A 24,319-nucleotide genomic window follows, 5' to 3' on the forward strand; every position below is an offset into this window, starting at 1 on the left:
ATAATGGGCAGGCCCAACACTGGAGAGCTATCCACATGGAAAAAGATACAATTCCTCTGTTTAATATTACACAGAAATTATACTTTCCTTTGGTAAGATAGTGGTTAAGTGTAACAGCTGCTAACCAAAAAGTCGGCAGTTCGAATCCACCAGGCACTCCTTGGAAACTCTATGGAGCAGTTCTATTCTGTCCTATAGGGTCACTCTGAGTCAGAATCGACTCGACAGCAACGGGTTTATTTATTTATTTATTTATTTTGGTTTTGGTAAGATCTACTTACTTTAGAGCTTATTTCTATGAAAATGAGATATTTCATAATTATAAATGGTTCATTTATTAAAAATGCAGATTCTAATGAAAAAGATCAATGATATTTTACATGTCCTTTCAGTAATAAAATGACCACTCAGATCCTGTAAAATTGATGACACATTACATAATTTATTTTGCTAATTGTGCATCCAAATGGAAGTTAGTCATGTATTTATCTTTATACTTATCTGATGGGGAAAATATCCAAGTGTGATTCTGAGGCATTGTATTTTTTTAGCTGCTTTAAAGTAATCCCTATTTTTTATCTTAACACTTGACAGGGAAAGTGTGAAAAGTTTTTGAGGGACGGTAAGAGAACTAGGCATGAGAGGGCCTACAGCCAGATGCTTCCCTCTGACAAAAGTCTCAGACATCCAGACCTCAGGATGACAGTGCTAAGTATATATTTCATTTAGTGACTTGTTCAAGTTCCTCTCATAATTCCCCTCACTTAGCTCTTGCCTTCTTGTCTGATGACGGGAAGATTCCCTGGTGACTAGGCTGCAGTGTTGCCTGATCAATTAAGTTCTGCTTCCGGGATGGAGGTTCTGGCAGATCCTGAAGCTCCCATGAATGTGCTTCCTTCCGCTTCCTATCACCTTCTCCAAAGTGTCCCAAGAGCCTACATGTGCCAGGTGCTTGAAATACAAGTGACAAGCACACTGAGGCATGAGCTCTTAAGGTGAAAAAAGACACGGGGGCTAAAATGTGCAACGACATAGGTGTTAGAAACAGCCAGTGGAGAGCTAAGAATTCTAGAGCAAAGGAGAACAACACAACTTAGTTCTAAAACATGGAACTTAAATGTAGGTGATTTCATTAAGAAAACAACAACAACAAAAAAAAAACCGTGGCCGTGGAGTTGATTCCAACTCATAGTGATCTTATAGGACAGGGTACAACTGCCCCATAGGGTCTCCAAGGAACGACTGATGGATTCGAAGGAATGGCTGGTGGATTCAGGCTGCCGACATTTTGGTTAGCAGCCGAATGGTTAACCACCGCACCACCAGAGCTCCTCATTGAGAAAGCATTGAGGACTATCTATGGTAAATATTTTATTTAAATTGATATAAATTTATACTTAAAAAATCGTTACATTCTTGACTAAAACTGAAGGTGATTTGTTCTTATAATAGCATTTAAAACATGCTTAAAGAACACTATTCAAAGTTCCCGCTATTGCAAATTACTACAGGAAGGGTACACAGCTACTTCAGACATAATGTTTGAGTTTGAGGAGCTGTCTCCAGAGAAAAACACTAGTAAAAAAGAAAGTTACAATGGAATGTGAAGAGTCGTCATCAATGTGCTATGGAAGTATGATAGAGAGATCAATAAACTCTGGATCCAGTAATAAAAACATATTTACAGATTTGGTGATATTTGGGATGTGTCTTAAAGGCATAGATGTTTACTAATCAGTGAAAAGAGTTCAAGATCTCTCATGAGAAAAGAACAAAAACTAGAGTTGAGCAAAGAAAAAAATAAGCAGACAAAAACAAAGACTATATCTGGAAGAAGAAAAGAACATAATTAATATGCTGAGCATAATATTCCCATCATTAAGTATCAATCTGAGGTGTTTAGAAATAAAATATCTTGAAAATAAACAAATAAGAATTGTTGTAAATAAAATATTATTTTAGAGGGAATGAAAGACTCAATAGAAGGTAGAAAAATTAAGTTGAATGCTCTCTTTGAGAAGAAAACAAACAGGAATGTAAATATAAGAAAAATAGAGAATTTGAAGTTTCAGTACAAAAAGAAAGGTAACCCTCACTCTTCTCCACAGCACACATACACACACACACACACAAACTTATTGTATGCCTGTGAGGTGGGGGGAGAGGAGAAAAAGCAGGAGGAGGAGGGGAGGAATGTGAGGAAGGAGGAGGAGGAAGAGGAAGAGGAAAGGGAAGGCGGGAGAGAGGACAGGAGGAAGGGAAGCTGAGAGAAAAGAAAAGGGTAAGATGAAAATCATCAAGAAAATAAGAAAATGTCCCCAAACTGACTGAACATCATTAGTTTCCATATTGAAAGGACCTGCAAAGTGACCAAAACAGTGAAATTAAAAAAAATAAAAAGCCCACGTCATGGTACCTTATGTTGAAATTTTCAAACATGGATGACAAATAGTAGATCCTAAAAGATCTCAGAAAGAAAAAGGAAATGAACTCAGGTTCAAAACATCAGGAACCAGGTGGCACCAGCGTTCTCAAAGGCAACAGTCAAAGCTGGAAAACAAACCAGAGATGGCTTTAAAAATCCGAAGGACTCTGGAGGATGTGGAAGTTCAAAAATGTCCCTGAAAAAAACAAATGTATGGAAGAGAAATTTAAAGATAGAATAAAGGAAAACTTTCATGAAAAAAAATAAATATCAAAATATAAAGATTGAAAGCGTACCCTGGGTCCCAGGAAGAATCCATATGAAAAGATCAGCACCAAGATTGAGCTGGATAAAGTTTCTGAATTTCAAACATCAAAAACGAATCATGAGATCATCTAGGGAAGAAAGCACAAATTAATGCTTAGAAGAGGAAAACGTCGGGTCGGCTTCAGCCTTTCCACGGCAACACTGATGGCAGAGTTCAGCGAAGGGAAATCTGTGAAACTCTTCGGGATCGAAAATGTGACTCCTACATTTTATATCTCCTGTGTGCTGTCCTTCAAATATAAAGACAATCAGAAACACTCTCGTATATGCAATATCAGAAAGAAACACCATTAGAAATAAAATCTAAAAAAGCCCACTTCATACAGTGAAATTAAGCCAGTGGGTAATGGAGTCGCTATGAGTAGGAATCCACTCGAAGGCACAACAACAAAAAGTGATGAACCAAAAATAGGCCCTTCAGGAATGAAGAAGCCCCAGAAAAGACGGATGATCAAAAAGAAAAAGGCCCGGAAAAGACGGATGATCCAAAAAAAAAAAAAGGGCCCGGAAAAGACGGATGATCAAAAAAAAGGCCCGGAAAAGATGGATGATAGCTTTGACTAATTTACACTAGATCCAATGCAACACTAATCAGCTTGCTATTGTGAAATTCGTAAAATATAATAAGAGAGGCATGACAAGGTGGAGAGAGGCAATACTGGAGGAAGTGTGGGTTCCAGAATTCATTGTCTTTAATAAAAGGAAGATAAATAACACTAACTAAAGGTAAAACGTCCTGAAGTTGTTATGATTTTTGTGTGCCTTCAGTTCAGCGTGAAACCGTTTAACATGTCATAAGAAAGAACATTTAGCTAGAGACTAAAAAAATTCTTTTACAATTCATTATTTTGAATTGTCCTTAATAAATTCAAATGGATTAAAATAATAAATCAAAAAGAGGAAGATCTGATCTCCCTTATGATCTATATATTCAAATGTTTATTATCCTAAATTTCTCTACATTTTTTTTCTAATCTAAAAAAAATCTTTATTTTTGGCCTTATCCCCTCCTTTCTTCTCTCTCTCTCTTTTTCTTCATCCTTTCTACATGGATAGAGAAATGACTGGAATGATATTCACCAAAATTTAATGATGTTTATACCTGAATGATGTATTTGTGATTTTTTAAAATTTTATTTTATTATGTTTTTCAGATAATAGATCCACAGTTTAAAATTCTAAACATTATCCCATTTCCCACCAGTCCCTAGAGGTAAGTTCAAAATTATTTCATTGTCAAAAATTAATTGAAGCACAAACTAATTGAAGCATATAGGGTCTGTTCCAGAACTTAATCTTTGCATAGAGGGAGATCTCTCCCTTCTGAAAAACAGGAAGAGCTCGTAGTAGGCTAGTTACAGAGACCTTCTGAAAGAGAAAGGAGAAAATAGTAGAAAATTAACTTTTTGGCTAACTATAACTTAATTGACTCCTATTTCTCTTCCTTCCAGAATCTACTTGGTGGCACTTGTGGCCTGACCAGTGCTCATTCATTTGACAATAAAGGTATCTCAGTTACTCAGGTAACGCTGAAGTTTTAGCATAATTTCCTCAGAAGCAAGGGCGAAAACCAGATTTCCTTGGGTAAAGTTAAATTCTTGGCACCAGGTAAACTTTAAGCAAGTTCATGGTTAACAAGTGTCTCATCACAAAGGGGAATTCGTACAATTTTAAGACCACTGTTAAAAGCTCAGTGGTCATAAAATTAGGCAGTTTGAATCCACGTGCTGCTCCTTGGAAACCCTATGGGGCAGTTCCACTTTGACCTATGGGGTCACTGTGATTCGGAATCAACTTGATGGCAACAGGTTTGTTTGTTTTTTTAGTGTCTCCTCCATGTCTCCTTTGTTCTTTTTTATCTGTTCCTTTGTACATTCCACATTCCTCAGTGACTTTTGTGACATAGTCTCTCAACCTGGGCCTCAGTTTCTTTTTTTGGACACATTGAATGGAGGCACACAGTTTATTTGACCAGTCACCTATGGATGGACACTTGTGTTGTTCCCAGTAATTTTCAATTTCAAATCAAAGTGTAATAAATAATTGGCACATGTTACATTTGTAACTGTACAGATATGGAAGGGAGCCCTGGTGGCGCAATGGTTAAGCGCTTGGCTGCAAACTTAAAGGTCTGCTATTCTAACCCACCAGCCACTCTGACAATCTGATTACAGCCTAGGAAACCCTATAGGGCAGTTTCACTCTGTCCTATAGAGTCTTTATGAGTCAGAATCGACTCTGCGGCATACAACAACAGATATGTCTGGAAGATAAATCACCAGATGTGGGATTTCCGGATAAAAGTGAAATGTATTTATAAATCTGATAGTTATTACCACATCGCCCTACGCACACACACAAAAAACGAACAAACAAAAACACTGCCTTCCAGCTGATTCCTACTCACAGGGAGCCTATAAGGACAAAGTAGAACTGCCCCATAGGGTTTCCAAGGAGTACCTGGTGGACTCGAACTGCCAACTTTTTGATTAGCAGCTGAGCTCTTAACCATTGCACCACCAGGGATCCTTACCCTCCATAAAACCCAAAAAACCAAACCCATTGCTGTTGAGACGATTCTGATTCATAGTGACTCCATAAGGGTTGTATATTTTGTACTGGTAAAATTGTGAGAGTATTTCTCCATAGGCCTGTCAAAGGGAGTGGACAATCTTATGGATATTTACCTTTGGGAACTGGTATCTCAATGCACTTTTAATTTGCCTTTCTCTTGTATGCATGAGTTGAGGGCTTTCTGTAGTTGTTGTTCTGTGAACTCTCTATTGTTCTCCTTTGACCAGTTTTTCATTTGGATTTGAAATGGTTTTAGCTTTTGTATTGGTGCTTTTCTATGTTGCTTGCTTTTATACATAAGGATGTATCCATTTTACAGCACAATGCTTACTGGAAAAGCAGACAAAAAGAGCTCAGATGAAGAGTTTGGCCTAATAGAAAGGAGGGAAGCCTCTTCTGTGGTAGGATAGTAATATATCTTAAAATGCAGAGGAAGAATTCTTCTGACCAGTGGAGTTTATTTTATTTTATTTATTTTTAGTAAAAGAGTCAATGGCTTTTGGTGAAAGAAGTAGCCATGGAGATGGTTCACATTTGGAAGAGCACCAAAGTAGATAGTAAAGGAGATCAGTTTAGAAGAAAGAAAAATTCACTCACTACGTTGTGGTCCTGGATCAAGTTGGCCATCATCCATATGTAATGATGTCAATAGGTAAGTTAAGTACTTTAAAAAAACTATAATCTTTAAAAAAAAAATTCAAGAAGTATTTTTAAATTGGTTCCAGACAGCAGCAACAGGGGTGGAAACAGGATAGGGGCAGGAGAAATCTGACTGATACAGACTTACCCTCAACTGGGGAGGGGTGCAGGTAGCCCAAGGTGGTGGAAGGAATAGACAATGCTGTTGGACAAGTCGTGGAAGTGAGGGCTCAGAAAAAAAATGAATAAATAAATAAAAATGAGAAGAAGGACTAGAGTTCTCCACGGAGCAATTACAAATTCTAGACCATACCACAACCATCAACAACAAAAAAACCCAAACCATTACCCTCAAGTTGATTCAGACTCATAGTGACCTAGTAATACAGAGTAGAACTGCCCCATAGGGTTTCCTAGGCTGTAATGTTTAGGGAAGCAGACCGGCACATCTTTCTCCTGTGGAGCAGCTGCCAACTGTTCGGTTAGCATCTGAGCACTCAACAGCTATGCCGCCAGTGCTCCCTTCCAGACCATACCCAGTTCTTATTTCTTCCCATTTTTTTTTTCTCTATTGCAAATTAACATCAAAATGTGTCTTACACTTGTAGCAATTTCAACTTCTACATAAGATCACAAAATACAAATCTCAGATACATATTCCTGGAAAACCATCATATATATAAATCTTCACATAATTATGTTAGATAAGGAATAACCTTCCAGGTGAGTCACCTTGCAATGCTAAATACATTAATTTCTTCCTTTAACATTGTATACATCTAAGGTTGGTTTTATTTCTGAAACTCATTTATAAATTCTTTCTGAAATTCATCTTCTTTCGGAATCACTACAGGACATTGAACTAGACCACGCTGTAAAAGTCTTTGGAGAGAAACTTAGTTGGTTTGAGTAATCTGAGTAAACATTGATTTGCCTGATTTCGACCTTTTTTAACTTCCTGCATTTAAATTGTGAACAAATATTTTTCTACCTCTTGAAATGAACAAATAGAGTTTATTTCCCACTGACTCTCATCAAAGAGACATTTGACTTCCATGATTTAATGCTACTTTAAACAAAAAGAAAACAACCAAAGCGTGTTTTATTTACAAAATACAGCTTGTTTCATTTAAGAAATCATTTTAAAAAACTGAAACCAACTGTGAGTCCAGATGGGAAACATCAGACTATCTCAGGAAACACACACACATTTGCACACATACTGAAAAATCCAGACTGAAAATGACTGCGTTTATAGCATGGTGTGTATTTTCTCACAAGATTTATGTGACTATCAATCAATGGAAAGAAAATGCTTCTGGTAGGTTGAAGTAAGTGTGGTCCTTTGTAAAGTCTTCGCTTTCTTTGGGATGAGGGGTTCCAAAACGGTCAGGGGTCAGAATCAAGTTGCAGCTTCTAGGGCAAAGATCAGGAGGATTATTAAAGAGTTAATAAGCTAATCAGAACGTATCCAAGAGGGAAAAGAAGAGTGTAGGGCCAAAAATGCATGTTTTTAAAGAACAGTGTCAAAATAATAATGCCAAAATGTTCTAGAATGATTGCTAATGTCTATAATGTTCCACCATGTGTGTGAAAAAGGATGGGAGATTTATTGACCAAGTCAATTCAAAGTAACTCAAAGAAGGTACTAGATATCCTTGAGAAAGGTTTTTTGTTTTTTTTTTTTTCCCCTCCTGCTAATTCTGACAAACATCCTTGAACTTTTAGCTTTAAACCTTCTTCATATTTCTTGGTTTCCATCCCTGGCTTTAGGTTAAGTTGTCAATGTAATGAGAACAAATAATTAAACATAAATGGAAACTCCTTTATAAGAGGGGTTTGCTTCCTGCTAATTTCTTAGAAATCTAATGATCCCTTTCTTCCCTTTCTGTTCTGTAATTTAGGATGTTCACATATGACAAAATCCCTGAAATGTAGTTCAGTAGTAGAGTCTGAATTAATGACAAATATGAATTACTGATTGCGCATAAACATTCTCAGCATGAAGGTACTAAGGGGGCCATAAGGGAACCCTTACCCTGAGCCTGTGTTAACCAATGATTGATGCTTTCTGAGGATGACCAGATTCTAGCCCGCCTTTTAGCTCATATGTTAACAGTGGGCAGGTTACTGCTTTTCCTCATGCCACAACTTCTTCCACTTCACAGAATGTGCATGAAAAACATGTAAGATCACATAATCTAAAAACTTTAAGATAATACTTTTTATTGCTTGTCAGAACACCAGTCTCTCTGGCCCTGATTTGCCTGCTATACACGAGAGATATTATCTGATCCAACAAGTTCCTCTTCTCTGAAAAATTAAATATAATTCTACTGGAGGTTGGGAACCCTGGTGGCATAGTGGTTAAGAGATACGTCTGCTAACCAAAAGGTCAGCAGTTCAAATCCTCCAGGCACTCCTTGGAAACCCTATGGGGAAATTCTACTCTGTCCTATAGGGTCACTATGAGTCGGAATGGAGTTGAAGACAATTTTTTTTTTTTTTTAATTCTACTACAGGTCCAACTTCTCCTGGGGAAAATGGTGTAATGAATCAAGAAAGCACTAAGTTTCTAGAAGGACACACCTGCACTATTTTATAGTGTCTCCCCAGTTCCCTGGCATTCTCAGTTTGGTGCAGCTTCATTCAAAGAATAGAGCTCCAGGGGCTCCCTTTGCCACTCTAGGTAAAGTGAGTCATGTAGTGGTTAAGCGTTGGACTGTTAACCAAAAGACCAGCAGTTCAAATCCACCAGGCGCTTCCTGGAAACGCTATGGGGCAGTTTTACTCTGCCTTATAGTGTGCGTATGAGTCAGAATTGACTCAATGGCAATGGGATTTTTTTTTTTTTTAAATCTCTATAAATATGCTTCGCACTTTATACTGCCCTGTTAACTTGTTTAAGATACTGATTGATGGGTCCTCTGACAAACACACTGAAATGGGATCCAAACAGTGAGAACTTGCTCTGATTACCAAATTGAGAGACAATGCAACAATGACATTTGTGATGTATTGTTTTATTTTACTTCCAGACACTCACTGTAATGATGAGGAAATCTTGGTTTATATGCATTATGGAAAGGATCCTTTCCTATGAAAGTTTAAAAGTGTTTATTTTTGTATAATAACTTCAATGCTATGAGTTCAGCTAAGCTTACTATCTTGTGCAGTATAATGGAGAGGGTATATTACAGTTTTATTTTTCTTCTTGTTTTAATCATGGAGTAAAAGAAAAGCAGAAAATAAATTCAAGTTGTTTTTCAAGTAATTTTTAAAATATATGAACAAAGTTGATGCTCAGGAAAGCAAAATAGCAGGTTATGAACACAGCCTGTGGTGCCAGTTCAAATCCTGATTTTGCCACTTAGTAGTAATACACAAGGTACCAAACTTTTCTAAGCCTCGGCTTCTGCATCTACAAAATGGAGGCAGTAAGAAAATCTGCTGCGTAAAAGTCATTTTGAGAAACAAACGCTGGTAAAGTAATTTAAACAGTATCTGGCATGTACTGTGCCTCAATAAATGTTAAAAAAGAAGAAGAAGAAGATGTCATCAAGTAGATTCCTACTTACGGTGACCCCATGTGTGTCAGAATAGAACTGTGCTCCGTAGGTGGTATGTGTGCTTTCTGTATACTCTCAAATCACATCTGATTCTTCAATGTTCTTAAAACAAATGTGTAACTCACTATTATGTATGTTTCTATAATGCTTTTTACACTTTTATGATGTTTTTATAATGCTTTTAAACATCTACATATAAGTAACTTATGGTGTGAAATTCTAAATAATAAGAATTAGAAACATACATATTTCTATAAGGCTCTCTAACCATTAACTATAAGTTGCTAGAAAGTTGTTTAACTTTGAAAATACGATAATAGAAACATGTGAAGGAGGTCCTAAATAACTTTCTGAAATTGGGCTGTGCACCTGCACTCTGTGATAATAGAATGTAACGTTAATCAAATCTCTATAAGTTAACAAAACATAAATATGTCACTAAACAATGCCCATAATTTTTAATTAATTAACTTGGCCTTAAGCCATGTAGCAGACAAGAATATAAATATGCCACATAACAACTCCCTAATTGGCAATAAACATGACATAAATATGTCATACAACAATTCTTTAATTGGCAATAAAACATACCAGTTATAGTTGAACGCAAGAGCACACAGGGTATATAAACCCATGGGTTTCTGCTCATTTTCGGAGAAGAAGACAAAAGCAAAAAATCTTTCTGACTCTCTGTCTTAAGACTGAGAAGCCTGCTGAGATTACTGCTCATCACAACTGACCTCGAACCCTAGCTCCTCGGGACCTCTTTTCAGTTTGAGGGGCACTCAAGTCTCCTCCCCGAGGCCACTAGTTAAAGGTAAAAGCCCGAAGTCTGAAGACTTGGGCTCTAACTTTTAAACTAAAATTATAATTGTTCATTTTGATGCTCTAATGCTAAATGAATGTCTTCAGGGCTTACATGTGTGCCTTGCCATGACTACTGTTATAAATTGAGTTGTGACCACCCCAAAAAATACGTGTCAACTTGGCTAGGCCATGATTCCCGGTATTGTGTGGTATGGTGGTCCTTCATTTTGTGATCTGATGTAATTATCCTATGTGTTGGAAATCTTAACTTCTATGATATTGAGGTAGCATATGATCAGGAACTGATGGTACCAAAGGAAAAAGTTCAAGGTGCACTGAAGTCATTGGCAAAAAACAAGTCTCCAGGAATCGATGGAATATCAATGGTGATATTTCAACAAATGGATCTAGCATTGGAAGTGCTTACTTGTCTATGCCACGAAATCTGGAAGACAGCTACCTGGCCAACCAACTGGAAGAGATCCATATTTATGCCTATCCCCAAGAAAGGTGATCAAAACGAATGCAGAAATTATCAAACAATATCATTAATATCACATGCAAGCAAAATTTTGCTGAAGATCATTCAAAAGTTGCTGCAGCAGTATATTAAAAGGAAACTGCCAGAAATTCAGTCCGGATTCAGAAGAGGACGTGGAACCAGAGAAATCATTGCAGATGTCAGATGGATCCTGGCTGAAAGCAGAGAGTACCAGAAGGATGTTTACCTGTGTTTTATTGACTGTGCAAAGGCATTTGACTGTGTGGATCATAACAAATTATGGATAATATTGTGAAGAATGGGAATTCCAGAACACTTAATTGTGCTCATGAAGAAACTCTACAGAGATTAAGAGGCAGTTGTTCAAAAAGAACAAGGGGATACTGAGTGGTTTAAAGTCAGGAAAGGTGTGCCTCAGGATTGTATCCTTTCACCATATCTATTCAATCTGTATGCTGAGTAAATAATCTAAGAAACTGGACTATATGAAGAACGGGGAATCAGGATTGGAGGAAGACTCATTAACTACCTGCATTATGCAGATGACACAACTTTGCTTGCTGAAAGTGAAGAGGACCTGAAGCACTTCCTGATGAAGATCAAAGACCACAGCCTTCTTTATGGATTACACCTCAACATAAAGAAATCAAAAACCCTCACAACTGGACCAATAAGCAACATCATGATAAACAGAGGAAAGATGAAGGTTGTCAAGGATTTCATTATACTTGAATCCACAATCAACACCCATGGAAGCAGCAGTCAAGAAATTAAAATACGCATTGCATTGGGTAAATCGGCTGCAAAACACCTCTTTAAAGTGTTGAAAAGCAAAGATGTCACCTTGGGGACTAAGGTGCACCTGACCCAACCCATGGTGTGTTCATTCGCCTCATATGCATGCAGAAGCTGGACAATGAATAAGGAAGACTGAAGAATTGACCCCTTTGAATTTTGGTGTTGGTGAAAAACACTGAATATACCATGGACTGCCAAAAGAACGAACAAGTCTGTCTTGGAAGAAGTACAAACAGAACGCTCCTTAGAAGCCAGGATGGGGAGACTATGTCTCACAGAATTTGGACACATTATCAGGAGGGATCAATCCCTAGAGAAAGACAACATGCTTGGCAAAGTACGGGGTCAGCAAAAAAAGAGGCAGACCCTCAACGAGATGTATTGTTTGGGCTCAAGCATAGCAACAACTACGAGGATGGCGCAGGACTGACAGTGTTTCATTCTGTTGTGCATAGGGTTGCTATGAGTTGAAATCGACTCAGCAGCACCTAACAACAACAACAAAGTGTGATAGAATAAATTTCTGTTTATTAAAGCCATTCACTTGTGGTACTTCTGTTAGCAGCACTAGATAACTAAGACAACTACCTTGCAATAAATTAAACAAGTTTACAAACCAGAACATTTCGTTATTTATTAAGATAAAATTCTCCATTACTTTAGGGTTTTCAGTGGCTGATTCTTCAGAAGTAGATCACCAGGCCTTTCTTCCGAGGTGCCTATGATAGACTTAAACCTCCCACCATTTGGTTAGCAGCTGAGCACATTAACCCTTTGCACCACCTAGAGTCTCCCAATAAATATTATAATAATAAGAATAATTTTTATTTTAAGTGAGGATACAGGAACTATGCCTTTTGATTGAGTTACTATTGATCTTTTAAGCTCCTATTTGTATATTAGTCAAAATAATTTCATGTAACCTTTTCTTCCCAGGATCCCACTTATTAGGAAGAGAGGTTATATTTTCACATGCTGGATGAAAATACTGAAGTTTTGACCAAGAATAACCATCAAAACACATGCATCAAATGCTCTTTTAAATGAAATATACATTGCAAATTCCTCCATGTTAGAGTTGTTTGCTTTGGTAAATAAATATACAGGATGCCCAGCTGAATTTGAATTTTGGCTAATTAACGGCTAATTTTATAGTATGAACATGTCCCAAATATTGCATGAGGCAAGCTTATCTGACAACCAAACTTCAAGCCATCAGGGAGAAAGTAACCATGAGTAACTAGGAAAAAATAGCCTGTCTTTAGGGGATCTCAGCAAAAATAAGAATTCATTTGCTGTAAATGACCGAAAACTCTTAAAAGCCCTACATATATTAATCAAAAATTCTCCATAATTTTTGGTTCAGAAAGATGGAAATGTAAAGAGGTTTACAAAAGAATGATTACAGAAAATGGACCCTTAGAAGAATAAATCTTTTTATTCGGAACAGGAAAGAAAAAAGCCCTTTTTGGAATATGTCTCTTTGAAGAATCTTTAGATCCTTCCAGTTGTAAAATATGTCTAGAAGAATGAAAGCAAACCCTTTTCTATTCAACAGATAATCATTTCCTTGAAGTTGTTCGTTTTAAGCTCTTCATTATAAGAAGCAGCTTATAATTAGCTGGGGAGCAAGTACCACCCATCTTTTTAGACCTAATATGGCGGAGGAAACCCTGGCGTAACGGTTAAGCGGTACGGCTGCCAACCGAGAGGTCAGCAGTTTGAATCTGCCAGGCGCTCCTTGGAAACTCTATCGGGCAGTTCTACTCTGTCCTATAGATTGCTATGAGTCGGAATCGACTCAATAGCAGTGGGTTTAGCTTTTTTGGCTTTAACATGGTGGAAACCCTGATAGCCTAGTGGTTAAGCGCTACAACTGTTGACCAAAAGGTCGGAAGTTCGAATCTACCAGGTGCTCCTTGGAAATTCTATGAGGGAGTTCTACTCTGTCCTGTAGGATCGCTGAGTCAGAATTGACTCGACTGCAATGGGTTTGGTTTTTTGGTTTTAATATGATGCAATGAAAATGTTTTATAATAAATTTCTCATGTAATTAAATATTAGGATCAGGCCCAGTTAGTTGTAAGAAAGAATAAACTTTACATTCAATGTTTTAGGGGGAAAAGGACAAAAACAGGTATTAAAATTTCAATGTGTGAATATTAGAGTTCTGAATGCAGGCTTACAGTTTTTTAAAGTACCAGTGCAAAGACTTTCAGTTAATCACAGTTTTACCACTACAAGATGATATTAAAATATATATCTCTTTCCTGCAAATTTTTACTTTTTTGCTTACATACAAAATTAATGACGGGAGCTGAAGTTTTACAAGACTGAATGTATCTTTTGTTCCCAGTGAATTCTGGTAACAGAAATAAAATAAACTTAAAAAAAGAAATGTATCAGTCTCTTTCTTCCCCCAAAAGACTTACAATGAGATCCAGGGCCTTTCCCCTAAAAACGGATGAGATTTTATTAAGTTGGAGTTTTTTGCTTAATTTTTCTGACTAGGTCTTGGAATTTTTGAGGGCAGAGCTAAATTCTAGAAAATAAATATTTTATATCTCATGACAGATTCCTGAGGAATACAATCCATAGTCTTAGGTGTGTGCTTCACTTATTTTCTTTTTAAGATAAAAATCATAGACGTATAAAAGAATTCCATGTTCCAGTGCAGCGGACCTCTCTTTCCAGTTGATGTATTTCTCACAGTGTGATGGACCTTCTGAGACACTACTTTATCTCTTCTTTTATGACAACTACCCATTTGCAGGAAAAAAAAAATTTTTCCAGCGTCCTTCTTAAACTAATAGCAAGTTTCTAGGTATTTATTTTGTAACATTGAAAGGACAGATTCCGGTAGAAAATATACATTTAAAACACAAAACATCCCGCGTGTAGGAATTGCCACATGCAGCTGCAATCTGAGGCAAACTTGTAGGTGTTTAAAATTGAAAACTTTTTGTGCTGGTATTTTGAAGGAATTTACAGGTAAAACAGACCCATCATGTGGGACTAGTGAATGTGAGAACTATAAATTTTAACTACGCTCTCTAATGAATACCACCGACCAAGTTTCAATAGGAGAAACTGAGGCACAAGCATTCAAGTGACTGATGAGAGAAGTAAAAGCAAGCTTTCTTTCTTTCTGGCACCCATAATTGATGGTTCCCAATTCCCTTTTCTTGCTAATAAGTAGCCTTCATATAAATTAGGAACTGTTGCTTCATTCTAATAGTCACTTCTCTTCATGAGTTAATAAGGGTAAGGTTCTATACAATATAAGGATTAATTGCTAATTGCGTGAACATAATAATAAAAGAATTAAGAGCGTGAACCCAAAGTCAATGAGTTGAATGGAAAGAAATGATGACGTATAGCTCAAGATATTTAAAATCAGTCAAGGGAGTGGAGTTGTAGAAAATAAAACCAAACCTAAAGGTAGTATGTGACAAATGTAATAAGCTCATACAGAATCCACCAAAAGCAGTTGTTTTTATTATTTCTTTGGAAAATACCACTATTCTGGAGGTTTCTTCTAGCTCCTAAACAATTTTTAAGACTATGAGGCTTTTCAAAAAATGGGTAACTATAAAAGAGCTCTCTACCAATGTTTTAAATTGAATGGAAACTGTATTTTAATGCGCGCTTCCATATTATGTATATAAACATACAGCACATGAAATGACTTATGTACAATAAAAGACGATGCCTGGATTATATCGTGATAGGTTGATTAATAGCCATTCCTTATAAAAAGCAGTCTAGGCATTTTAGAAATTCAAAGTAAACACACTTCAGTGAAAATCTAGGACAAACTTTCACATGGAAAATAATCACATGCCATACTGTATTTCTCATATCCATGTTGAATTCTGTGAAAATAGCCATTTTATGCTTCCTAGGCAAATATTTAGCACAAATAAATTTGCATGCTTTTATTTTAATCCTATGAATTTTAATATATACATATATAAAATATTTGTTGGTTTTAAAGATGTTTATTTAAGTTTACTGAATTTCACAAACATAATTTTTTGGCCAAAAACATTAAGGAATACATTTCACATATTATACAGAGAAGTATATATGTTGCAAAATTGTAAACACAATGTGAAGACAAGAAGATACGCTCACATGAAATTTTAAATTGGATGACAACGTGAGCTGGAGGAGATACTGTACTAAATGCCTATACACGGAGTCTAGGGTTTCCCAATGTTAATTTAGTTAACCTTCTGGTAGTACCTATGCACTCACACACCACTTCTACATGCCATCTCTAGAAGTGAAGCAGTAAACTATAAGATATATATGAGTAGGACAATGAGGACATCTTGAGGTCATTCTAGAAATATACATGTTGTTCTCACACACAGCCCACACGCTATTTATGATTTAGAAGGTAAATCTCTCAACCTAAGTTAACGCTTCCATTAAGAACTGTGTGTTTTATCCTTCATGAAAACAAAATGGCAAAGCTTCTCAAGAGCATTTAGAGAGCACTAGAAAGTTCTCTCTTTTTCTCTGTCTCACACTCATACATACATGCAAAGACTGCAAAGCTGTTTTTGCTGGATAGAAAAAAAATTAAAATAAGAAAAAGACTGTACAAAACATTTCAGAAAACCACCTTAAATATTTTTCCACAGTATTAAAAATAGAAGTTCCCCACAAACACTGGTCCAACACACTATGTTACTCCACCATATACCTAGTTTCCTCTCCCTACTTCTAGAAAAATAGAAATAACAGCTAAGAGGGAGGGAGGCTTTCAGTTGCCTCATTTGCGTCTTTTCCTATGCACTTTGGGTTAAAGCTGAATTCGTAGGGCCATTGGCAGAATTTTCTGGTTCCTCGGTGCCACTCGTGGGTTCAGGACCTTCAGCCTCTTTGTTTCCTTCCTGGGTCTTATCCGCGGCACCAAGGGGACTAATAGAATTCACATCCTGCTTTGGTTTGTCCACTTCATTATCAAATTCAACTTTATCTTCTTGTTTGTTGCCTTTCTTTATTTGTCCATTCTGGGCAGGGTAAGTGCTGGCAATGATATCATACAGGAATTGGTATTGCTCCTAGTAAAGGAAAGAAATCATATGAAGAGAGTTTACATAATTAATTTTATGTCAGATAAAATGAGCAAGACTCATCACTGACCTGTGAAACTACTAGATGACATAAAGCTACTCCGATATATTCTGATATAAAGCACATTCTGAATGGCTTAGTCTCCGTACAGCTCTAAAGGAATGACCATAGGGTACTATTCAAAATTTGCCTTCTAGCAACACCAGACTAGTGTCAATTTGTCTCATCTGTCATGTGGTTTCTAATGCCATACCTTTACCCATGATGCCACTTTTGCTGTAGTGCTTATCCTCTTGGCTAACACCCACACGTCATTTAAGAATCTGAACAGGAATCACCTGACGATTTAAGTGCCCTCTTCTGTTACTTCACTTTCTACATTATGTAGTAAGTATCTAGAGCCTCTTGATGGCAAGAGCACATAGCAGGCACTCCATACATCTCTTAAATCAATATGTGCAAGCCCAATGTGATACATAATTAAAAGCTGCATATATTTTAGTGAGTGATTACATTTATATTGTGAATAATTATTAATTTCCAGACTATCCTCTAATGGTTTCTACCACTCATAGAGAATACATGGTAGAATAATTACAAAAATGCCACACTTATATCCTTTCTGTATCTACACTCTTTGCAATGGGACTTTTAGACCCTTTAACAAGTATGGCGTTGAATCTGGGCTGGCCTTGTGACTTGTTTGGCTTCTAGAATGCAGAGGAAATCTTGTCCCACTTCCAAGCCAGGGCCTCAAGAGGTAGGTCTTACACACTTCCATTCTCCCTCTTGAACTTTGGCCACCTTTATGTGAATAAGCTCAGCATCCTGGATGAAGGGAGGAACATGGCCCAGGCATGGCTGTTGCTATAGCTAAATGCAAGCCAATTGCCAGCCAACAGGCAACTGAGATCAATTTACACAAGCCAGACCCCAGGGGAACCATTAGCTGATGGCAGGCATATGAGTGACCTTGGTGCAAACTGGCTGAGCCTGATTAGACCAGCAGAGCCATACCACTGATCAATATTGAAATACAATGTTTTGGGGTCATCTCTTATTCAACAATATTACTTGACGAGGGATTCCCCAAAACAAAACAAACCCACTACCATCGAGTTGATTCCCACTCATAGAGACCCTATATGAGATGTGGGATTAAAGGTTAGGAAATTCATGAGCATTTTAGGAAACGGATAAAATATTTTTCATAAACTACAACAAAAAATTTCAAGCAAACTCTAGTTAGTTCTCTTATTAATATTGACAACAATTCAATACAAATTACCATGTAAAAAATCAAAGCAAGAAAGAAGAATAGAAAAGAATATTGAAGAAAACTGCCAAAATAAAAATGCAAAACACGTTACAACCAGTGGTGATGTATACTTACAAAGGAGGAGACCATTCCTGGTCTGGCTTTACGCAGAGATTTTACTACTTGAAAAACATCTATCACCTCTTCTGTTTCTGCACTTTCCAAGAGATTTAATAAGGCACAAAATACTCCTGTTTGCTGAGATCCATCCCTACAAATGGAAGAAAAGGGGGAAAAAAGGAACGTAATTCTTCTTTTGGATGAGGAAGTGGTATTTGATTAAAAATTAAAATAGAGAATATTTTCCAAAACACATTTATAATACTGATTTTATTCCAATATCTTTAAAAGTCAAATTACTAAATCCACTTTTGGACAAACTTTTTCCATTTAGAAATACAATAATCCTATAGTTGAAAAATTCTTTGTCTTTGGCTTTAAAAATATACTTTCTTCTCTTTAGTACTGTATGGATTTTAATGCATTTTTATTTACAATGAAATTGTTAGGTCAAATATCTTAATTCCAATTTAATAAATGAAGAAACTGAGACTTAGTGCAGAAAATGACATGGTTAGAAACTGATGGAGCCAGAAATATTAGACTTTATATTACGTAAATTTCTAGACTAAATGTGTTTCTCCTTCACTCTTCTACCTCCCTGCCACTTTCCGCTTATGTTTCCACTTCTGCTTCAGTAAGAAAGTGCCACCTGATGCAATTAGAAATAGGTCAACCAAGTGATTTATCAAACTATGAGAGGTACAAAACGTTACAATAAAGATTCAATTTAAGGAATATGTTAGGAACTGGATATTTTATTCACTGTATCTTAAGAAATGCATGTAGTTTTAAAACCTAAATTCCTCTTCTTCAACTTTTTTCCTATATAAATTTCACCTTTGAGACCTCAAACAAATGCTAAAAGGTATATTTCTCTAAGAACTTGATTCTAATATATGTAATCCCAAAAGTAATAATAATGAGGCTTTCTCAAAAATTCTAAAAGCATTTTACTAGATTTACCTTTCTCATTTTACTTTAATATTTTTCCTGTAAATGTTTTATATTATGCATCCTTCTTTTAATCTCTTATTGAAGGTGGTATGTATGCATATTACAGTTGATGTTTAAGAGTCTGAATAACAGAAACTAATCAATCAAGTATTATTACTTACATTATTCAAATCTTTGCCTTTTGGGTCAGTTTAGAAAATTAAAAGATAGGTTAAAAATCAAAGTTGCTAACCATTGAGATTTCAGTTAATATGTAATTTAAGATATATTTATTGAAGGCAAAACACCTCTGGACTCTGTAACATCTAATAGAGTGGATGAATTAATAAGGATGTATTAAGTATAATATTCATGCACCTATTAGTCCATATATCCTTTCATTCATTCATTCAGAACACATTACATTCCAGGCTCAATTTCAGGTACTGCAGAATCAAAGATGATATGATATTGAGTATTAAGGAATTCACAATCTAAATTTATTGCACTGTAATACAATGTCTATTACGCTTCTAAAACATTTATGCCAATGGAAGCATAAATGAAAGCATGATTACTCCATAAGAGACTTTCACTGTGGTCAAATTCATAAAGAGAATTTAAGAGGAAGTGCGACCCAGAACAGCAACTTTAGGATGAGTTTTAGAGCATACGTTATCAAACCCCACCCACCTGCAGTGAATGAGGAGAGGCACATTCCTGTGATTCTTATTCCCTTCAGTGGATTTCCTCTTGGGAAGTTTTTGTTTGAGGCTCTGAATCATAGAGATTAATTCTTTGGGTTCTGCAGGAAGTTCTGCTTTCCAGTTATGATACTGATACTGATACACGGTTCTGGTATCTTTCCGCTAAAATCAGAAGTGAAGGGAGAATTAACTCAAGTGAAATGCAGTACATTACATAATCAGATACATTTTCTTCAAAACTACTTTCATTTAAGTCATTTAAGAAATTAATTCTGAAATATTATCTAGACAGTTGTTTGCTTTCATGGAGTTATTCGTATTAGTTTTGCTACCAGATCGATTACATCACAGATATACACTCCCGAAACTGGTTATATACCTTGCCATGTCTCAGTTCAAATTCACGGAGGGTATAAGCTGAAGATGTGTTTGTGTCTTTCATCTCAATTTCTGTATCTCCATGCGTTTGCTTTCCTTCTCCCCAGTACTGAGCACAGGTTTCCTAGATAAGAAAGAACATGGCTCAACAACTTCTACATGTGTTCTGCTTGGTATTTAAATTATTTGGAGGACTTTTTCCTTCTTCTCTCTTTCTCTTCATTCTTCTCTCTCTCTCTTCTTAAATGAAAATTATCAATTGTATTCTAAAATTGAAGCCCCAAATCAATTTTAAGTATTTTGGGGAATCATTTAACAAGTACATGATGTTTCCTTTTGCAAGTAAGGGAACCTGGGATGACCAGATTGGCCAGGAAACTGCAAGAACACTCTGTCTTGCCTACTGTAGGTCTTTGAGAATTGTCCCTCCCTTCCAGACCCTTATCATCACCCCTTTCGAAATCGATAATTTGAGCTGGAGACTACCATGTCCCCTCCACTGACTCAGGTCCCACTGTAACTCCAGTGGTCCTACAGGAAGGGGATTCCGTCTTCTGGAGTTTTGCCTCTGTATCTTCATGGCCAGCACCATGAGCAGATCTATTTAAATTCACAGAATCTCTGAGCCAAGGGTCAGACCGAAGAATAGGTGAACCACAGAGGCATCCCTACTCTCTGCAAACTCTTCTCCACCAACCACGGACCCACACTTGTTGACACAGATAGGCATCCATGCTCCCAATTCCACTCCGTGTCCTGGGTCTCAAATTTAGAAGAAAAGAAAGATTGCTAGGATTCCGTGCTGGTAATGAGTATGTATTTCTTTTTTTAAAAAAGAAGAATGCCTGAACTTGACAGCAATAGGTTTTGTTTTTGGTTGTGTACATGGGTAGAGAGCCAGGGAAAAGAGAGACAGTTACAAAGAAGCAAAATAAACCATGAATCTTATTGCATGTTTATGAAGGTATCTGCTGAATAAGCTTGGACATATGTTAGATACTACGTTAGACACTGAAACTAAGTGAAATCTAAGGTAAAGGAAATTTTAATAATAATTCAAGGTATTAAGGAAGAAACCAAATATATGTCACAGGCACTAAGTAGGGGATCAAATAAGATCTTTGGGTCACCTCCAACTATAGAATTTAATGGTAATATATTAGCATAAAGAAGAAAGGATTGTTTTAGATAAAACTGTTCAGGAGCTTTGATTTGCAAGAAGAATAGGATCAAAATGGGAAGAGAAAAACTATTTAAGTACATGGAAAGACACAAAATACCTCAGTGAGTACTGATGAGAATGCAAATGGCATGTTAAGACTCAGTCAGTAAGCCTATCTGTCCATAGTGGAGAGTGTGTAAACCAGAAAAATGGGTGAAATGTGCTAAGATATGTGAGGGCCTGATTAGTAAAGGTCTTAAATATCAGACTAAGGAGTTTGGTTTTTATCTTGAATAAAACAAAGGGGAAATGTACCTTTTTAGTAAGGGATGGAAGTGCAACGGTGTAGATAACCTGTGAGCTGAGTGAAGGACTGGAGAGGGGAAACCATGAGCGATTGCCAGAATCCATTCAAGAGAAGATGGAGGCTGACACTTAGATGGACGCAGGAAGAATGTACACATGGAGTTGTGTGACAGAGAGAGAGAAAAGACATGGGCATACAGATCAAGAAAGTAATCCAACAATGGAGAATGATATTTATGATAGTATGATAGAAAGGCTTTCTTGAAAAAATTCTCAAAAGTACCAACCTGGTCTCCATTCTTCAGCTCTGTCAGCATAACAATAACTTTGACTTTTCTTTGGAATATCATCTGCCAGAAGTCAACAATGGTCTCTTTCAGTGGTCCCTGAGCAGCAATCATCACTTCAGGTTTCCAGTAACTCTTAAAATAATAATGAGACTCTCTGTTATTATTGCTAACTGAAATGACAGCAGTGAATTCTTAAAACAGCCATTTAGAAATATAGTCACTTAATTTGATACCAGTGCTGGTACATAAAAATGTTAAGATTCTTAGGTCCAAGAAACAATGTGGTATTTACATACAAAACACTTCTTCAGTTAATGATAATCCCTAGCTAATAAGCTACAATCAAGATTGGAACATATTACCTTGAAAAATTAAAAAATTTCCCTTCTAAAAAAAATATACATATATATTGTTTTCTTTAAAAAGATTTAGTGTAATTGTAAAAAAGAATTGCTTAAGCATTTCAAATTATCTTCATCATGTCTCCGGTTTAATTTCTGTCTTTACATTCTTATGATAGCTTTCATAATGAACAATTAAACAATGAATAATTAAACTAATATTCTATTACTGTGTGTTTTAGATAAATTTGTAAAAAATATAAATCCAACGTACTGTACATGCAGTGTTTATTGATTGTTTGAAGTCCCAGTTTATAAAAAAGTATGTGACAGAGCCACTTAATAAGTCCGATAATCTGAATGAAAAGCTTTGAACTAAACAACATCAAATATCCAAGTTTAGATTTAGATGCCTAAGTACAAACATTTTCAAATATTTGCATTTTCTCAAATTTTGTTTTTTAAATTAATATGGTTAAAGTCATATGTATCATAAAATATAACTAGTAGCATTGTATTATTTTATATCAATTCATTAGGTTCTAATATATTTCAGTCTTTCAATAAGTTAAAACATAACATAAAAAAATTTAGCAAAACTTTCAAGAGTCAATCAACATATAGTCAGGACTAAGCACATTATTCTGTTACGAATCCCTTAATGAGCAGCCATAATAACATACATCTATTTTTTTAAAGGGTTAGATCCTAGACTTTGGAAATGTAAGTACCCACCATTATAAAAGATGCATTAATGTATTTGCTGGTTTCCTCTGAGTCACTGTCATCATCAGATGAGTCATCTGAATCATGTTCACTCTCTTTGCTCATTTCCAGATCGTGTTTAAGTGGCACTCTGTTAAAGTCATCTATGTGAAATAAATTAGTAGTAAGTCTTACTGGAAAAAAATCAAAGCTCTGCTTGATTGTCACATGAAAATTAGGGGGAAGAAAGTAATTCAGAAGTGATGGATTACATTATGTTGATCTATTGATTCATTGATCTACGCAGAATGACACCTTACATGAAATCCAGTACTCACTGATTAACAAAACATTGTTTTAAATCTAAGGAAGAAAAGTCCCTAAAAAGGTGCAGGAAAAACACGAAACATAACTCTATGTTAAAAAACAAATAGATATCAATGATGTTCCATATGATTAGTCCATCTCTGATACATTAAAAAAAAAAAAAAAAAGCCTGAGCCAGGCCCCTCTTTGATACAAACATATTAGCTTTCCATGAAATATCACCATTCTGGTTGATAAAAGCTAAAAAAAAAATACTAGCTTAGGTTTTCATTCATCAGGTATATCCTATTAACATTAAATTGATAACTTTCATTATATAAACATCTCAGATAAATTACTGTTTAGTCCAGAAAATTATTTAGTCCATAATTTACTACAGTTTCTTAATTTTTTAATTATAATAACCTGGCTATAGGATCACTATGAATCAGAATCGACTCGATGGCAACGGGTTTGGGTTTTGTTGGCCAGATGATATAACTACACCATCATCAACTTCTTATTTTAAAACATATTCATAAGGAATTCTGCAGAAATTAAGGAGATCAGCCATACGCTGATCTCATTTGATTCAATCATATAATTTATTAGTTTGGGTTATATTTCTTTATGCTAATTCTACTGTATGCCACTAAATAAATTATAGTTGTACCAAATGTGGTCCTAGCAATATGCTTCGACAATAGAATCAAGTCTTCAAAACTGCAACTTTTGATGTGTTAAATTTCAATGATTACTTTTAAAAAAGTATCTATATAAGCCCAAAGCATCAACAGTTATTTTAAAGTGTAGATGAGAAGGCTTTCGGGCGGGAAATTAAGTAAATGGAAGTGAAACTAGAACAGAAAGAGCAAGAATGCTGACACAACGTGAAGAACGTAACCAATGTCACTGATAGATAAGTTTAGAAACTGTGGAATGGAGAGGATTTTGCTGTGCATATTTTCACCAAAAAGAAAATTAAAAAAAGAAAAGAATAAAAAAATTTCAATGATTAACTGAGAGTTTGTAGAATACACCCACTTTCAAACTTCCAGATATAAAGGAAAGAAGAAAACAT

The 24,319-nt window shown here is 35.9% G+C and overlaps 1 protein-coding gene and 1 long non-coding RNA gene across 22 annotated transcripts in view; one reads left to right on the forward strand and one right to left on the reverse strand.

The window, feature by feature from the left end:
* LOC111750700 (uncharacterized) overlaps positions 1–16,220 on the forward strand; it is a 231,195-nt gene extending 214,975 nt beyond the window's left edge. For 9 of the 12 annotated variants that reach the window (XR_010318764.1, XR_010318763.1, XR_010318762.1 and 6 more), the window contains 4 exons: positions 3,907–3,965; positions 4,204–4,360; positions 5,808–5,978; positions 8,488–16,220. This is a non-coding gene — a long non-coding RNA (uncharacterized LOC111750700). The remainder of the gene's footprint in view (positions 1–3,906; positions 3,966–4,203; positions 4,361–5,807; positions 5,979–8,487) is intronic. The other 3 variants (XR_010318765.1, XR_010318770.1, XR_010318768.1) reach the window with 3 other exon arrangements.
* PTPRC (protein tyrosine phosphatase receptor type C) overlaps positions 16,162–24,319 on the reverse strand; it is a 136,699-nt gene continuing 128,541 nt past the window's right edge. For all 10 annotated transcript variants that reach the window (XM_023548249.2, XM_023548247.2, XM_023548245.2 and 7 more), the window contains 6 exons: positions 22,963–23,096; positions 21,884–22,018; positions 20,130–20,252; positions 19,737–19,912; positions 18,123–18,258; positions 16,162–16,716 (listed from right to left, as the gene is read on the reverse strand). In XM_023548249.2, coding sequence (XP_023404017.1) covers positions 16,441–16,716; positions 18,123–18,258; positions 19,737–19,912; positions 20,130–20,252; positions 21,884–22,018; positions 22,963–23,096 — 980 coding nt within the window. In that variant the 3' untranslated portion in view covers positions 16,162–16,440. The remainder of the gene's footprint in view (positions 16,717–18,122; positions 18,259–19,736; positions 19,913–20,129; positions 20,253–21,883; positions 22,019–22,962; positions 23,097–24,319) is intronic.

The sequence above is a fragment of the Loxodonta africana genome, chromosome 20 (genome assembly GCF_030014295.1).
Source record: "Loxodonta africana isolate mLoxAfr1 chromosome 20, mLoxAfr1.hap2, whole genome shotgun sequence".
Lineage (NCBI taxonomy): Eukaryota > Metazoa > Chordata > Mammalia > Proboscidea > Elephantidae > Loxodonta > Loxodonta africana.